The following is a 3,521-nucleotide window of genomic DNA, read 5'->3' as shown; positions in this document are numbered from 1 at the left end:
GCAGAGCTGCGCGTCTAATCTCACACATGTCTTCCTATCTTTGTGAGGACCACACAGCGCTCTGCACCGTCTTTTCCCCAAGTTTGGTGAGAGGTGGATATGGAGGGTCGCAAAAAAATAGCTCTGGACTTGATCTGGCCTTATTTAAATAAAAATGACCACATGCCGTGAAATTAGAGGGGCGGGCCGTCTCGTTGGCGGGGGGCGGGGCCGCCCCACCTGTATAATGGTAGGGGAAACACTGAAAAAAAGAAAGTACKTATTTCATCACAAAATGCATTTAGGAGACAATGTTCATGGCTATTAATGTAAAGTAATTTAAATGTTTTTTTTACGCTGTAGCTATAAGTCTAGTTCGTCTTTSTAAAAAGTATGATTGAACATTCATGGATTTCTGAAGAGAGGGATGGTTTTAAGTTTTTTTTCTAAGGTTAAATTTGTTTTATTTATTTTTTTAACAAACTTGCCGAATCTTACCTTTGGCGTAGCATTTTTCAGTGGCCATRTTTTCTCCGCAGTTAAACCCGTTTTAAAATCGAGATAAAAGGAACAAAACAGGACAGCTTGTTTGGCTAAGAGAAAACCCGGATACTGGAGCTTTCTTCTTCTTCTTCTTCTTGGTTTATACTGGAGCGTTCAGAAACCAGAAACGGCCGCGGCTACGTCACAGGTTGTCCACCAATCAGATGTAAGCTTAACAAAGCGCTTCATTTCCTKGTGGTTTGTGGTTACTATGGTTACAAAGTGACTCATTTCTTTTTTTTTCTTCTGTCGTCTTTTTTTATAGACCAAAATAATACTCGGTTTGTTTATTTACACACATAAAAATGGAGAAAACTGGAAGTTTAGAACTCAGGTAAGTTGTGGTTTTGCCTACGGGTCGTTTTGAAATTTGTAGCTCGTTTATCTGTAACTTTCTTCCCCTTTTTCGCGTAGATGGATTCAAGGTTTAATAAACACAAACATCGAGTTTGTGGACGAGAAAACCGTCTGTTACGGATGTGGGAACCACGTCTGTTTCTTGAACCTGGAGACCAAAGCCCTCGGTGTGTTTCAGAGCCCTGCAGGGGTCGGAGCTCTCGCAGCGAGCGGCAGAAGCTGCACGTTTGCGTTTTCTGAGCAAAAACTGTCYCCCTCCATATTTGTGTACATTTTCCCCGAACTACAGCTGAAGAATGAACTAAAAGGTAGTTTGTTTTATCACTGTCGCTTTCTCAAACACACTTTATGTAACTATTAACAATCCTTGCAGGAATGGCCCAGCTGGACTACTCATTGTTGACATTTAGTGATGAAGGTCCTTATTTAGGCAGCTGCTCCTCTCTTCCTGACTACACCATCACAGTGTGGTGAGCCACTATGTGGAAYAAATGCTGTTTTAATACGTATTGTTATTATACTATAAATAAATGTTACATATATATTGTGTGTTGCAGGAACTGGGAAAACGCAGAGGCACTTTGTACGCAGTCACAAGCTGGACAAGACGTTGTTTCTTTGGTGTTCAACCCCCTGAACTGGCTCCAGCTTTGTGCTTTGGGCACTACAACCCTCACTGTCTGGAATATAGAGAAGAGTGACAACCTTCATGTCCTGAAACCGAGGTTAGAAAAAAAAAGGGCTGACAGTTGGGCAGTGATGTTTTAAATCTGAATAAACACCAGTAAAATCGAACATTTTGCATGGTTTTATTAATGGTGTTTTGCAGAGTTATAGAGCTTCCAGCAGCTGATGGGTCCTTTGCTGAAAGACGCTCTGATACCACTCTCATCATCAACAACAAACTGCCCAGCAGTGTAAGCGTTCTGGATGTTGTGGTAAAAGCACACAGTTGAAAAAAATAACAAACTTAATTGAAACATAAAAACACGTGTCCTCCTCCACAGACGCTGCCTTCCTCCAGAGCCACATTGACTCCTTCTGCCTTCTGTTGGACAGCCACATCAAAGCTTTACGTGGGCTGCGCAGAAGGCTTTCTGCTCCTTGTTGACCCGGAGAGCTTCTCTGTCTCAATCATGTTCAACGCTACGAGTAAGCCAACATAAACCCTGACCTGCAGGAATGAGGTAGATACTCGGAACATTTCTGTGACGCATCACAATATCTCCTTTTCGTTCAGCTGCCGAYACCATTCCTGAACTTCGAATATTCGACTTCAAAGCTCTCGCTCTTATTGAAAATGGTCTCGTTGTTGTGGGAAAGGTRTGCACCTCAAGTCTATTGAGCATGCTTCAGGAATCCTCAGATAAAAGCTGTTTGAACAGTGTCATTGTGTCGCAGGAGAGCGTGCTGCATTGTGTGCCGAGAGAAACTCAGACCCACATCACACAAACGTGGCCGTTGGAGAAACCTGTCACTGATGTTAGGCTGTCCCCGGACAACGAAACCTTGCTTTTATCTGCCAGTACAGTAAGTCCGTACACGTGCTGTACAAATGAGACATTACGTCCAAGAATAAAATCATTAAAAACAAAACCTGAGCGGCATTTTGATCTTCAGGGGCAAATCTATCTGCTGAACCCGTCCAAGTCAGACAGGGTTATGAAGATCCTGGATGTGCTCAGTGGCAACTTTTTGACTGCTGCTTTTTTGCAGATGGACAGGAACATTTGTGTGGTAACGCTTTGAGAATTACTGCAAATGCAGGAAGTACGTATTTTAGTAATGTGAGGTCTAATATTTGTGTTTTTAACTGGCTGTAGTCTCTGAGGGACTCTGGAGTGCTGGAACTGTGGTCCTCAGATGGCACCTGCCTTGGCTTTCTGCATCTACAAACCAAGGTGAGGTTTAATTTTAAGCCAGTTAAATGTAGTAAACAGAACTGAATAGTGTTTAAAAATAAAAAATTTTCTTGTGTGTAGGTAACARGTCTGGCCTGCTGTCCTATTGCACATTACGCAGCTGTCGGAACAGAGTCAGGGTGTGTTCTCTTTGTCGACCTGAACAAAGAGGAGCGGCCTCGCTTGGTYCACCGGTTTTATCTTTACCACTTTGCTGTGGATCACCTAGCGTGAGTATTAGCTTGAAGACTCAGCTTTCATTAAAAACATGAAGGAAAACTTTATTCTGCTTTATGTCAGAAAAGTCAATAAAGGTGTCTTTCACCAGATTTGACCAGGAGGGTCACTACCTATTCGCCTGCAGTGGCWCAGATCCACACGTCTATGTAATAGATGCAAAACCATCAGCAAGGTTTTCAGTTCTAGGATACATAGGTAAATGCTCCTTTACATCTTTTAAAACAGTTTCTTTTTATTCTCACAAATCACTATATAAAGACAGAGGCCAAAACTGATACATAAGTTCAAAATGTTTTTTTGTTTTTTTTTAAACTTTTTTCCAGTTGTTTCTGGATGCATTTTGTCAGTTTCCACCCAATGCCTCAGCCACGATGAAGTGAAAGTTCTTGTTCTGTGCGCTGAACAGGAGGGCAAAAATAAGGACGGTAGCTTGCTGATAATGATTTCTCTTCCTGCCAGGAACATTGCAGGTACAATGGTTGAATAAAACTATATATATAT

The 3,521-nt window shown here is 42.0% G+C and overlaps 1 protein-coding gene across 3 annotated transcripts in view; it reads left to right on the top strand.

The window, feature by feature from the left end:
• The first annotated feature begins 751 nt into the window (after positions 1–751).
• Positions 752–3,521, top strand: part of cfap43 (cilia and flagella associated protein 43) — a 15,528-nt gene continuing 12,758 nt past the window's right edge. For 2 of the 3 annotated variants that reach the window (XM_014002273.1, XM_014002266.1), the window contains exons 1-13: positions 753–856; positions 937–1,187; positions 1,253–1,349; positions 1,437–1,604; positions 1,709–1,796; positions 1,887–2,031; positions 2,120–2,202; positions 2,281–2,409; positions 2,500–2,616; positions 2,703–2,780; positions 2,862–3,010; positions 3,109–3,215; positions 3,344–3,490. In XM_014002273.1, coding sequence (XP_013857727.1) covers positions 828–856; positions 937–1,187; positions 1,253–1,349; positions 1,437–1,604; positions 1,709–1,796; positions 1,887–2,031; positions 2,120–2,202; positions 2,281–2,409; positions 2,500–2,616; positions 2,703–2,780; positions 2,862–3,010; positions 3,109–3,215; positions 3,344–3,490 — 1,588 coding nt within the window. In that variant the 5' untranslated portion in view covers positions 753–827. Of the gene's footprint in view, positions 857–936; positions 1,188–1,252; positions 1,350–1,436; positions 1,605–1,708; positions 1,797–1,886; positions 2,032–2,119; positions 2,203–2,280; positions 2,410–2,499; positions 2,617–2,702; positions 2,781–2,861; positions 3,011–3,108; positions 3,216–3,343; positions 3,491–3,521 lie in introns of all 3 variants that reach the window. The other variant, XM_014002282.1, reaches the window with a different exon arrangement.

The sequence above is a fragment of the Austrofundulus limnaeus genome, unplaced genomic scaffold (assembly GCF_001266775.1).
Source record: "Austrofundulus limnaeus strain Quisiro unplaced genomic scaffold, Austrofundulus_limnaeus-1.0 Scaffold0, whole genome shotgun sequence".
NCBI lineage: Eukaryota > Metazoa > Chordata > Actinopteri > Cyprinodontiformes > Rivulidae > Austrofundulus > Austrofundulus limnaeus.
The sequence above is the reverse complement of the archived record's forward strand: the minus strand, read 5'-3'. Positions and strand labels throughout refer to the sequence as shown.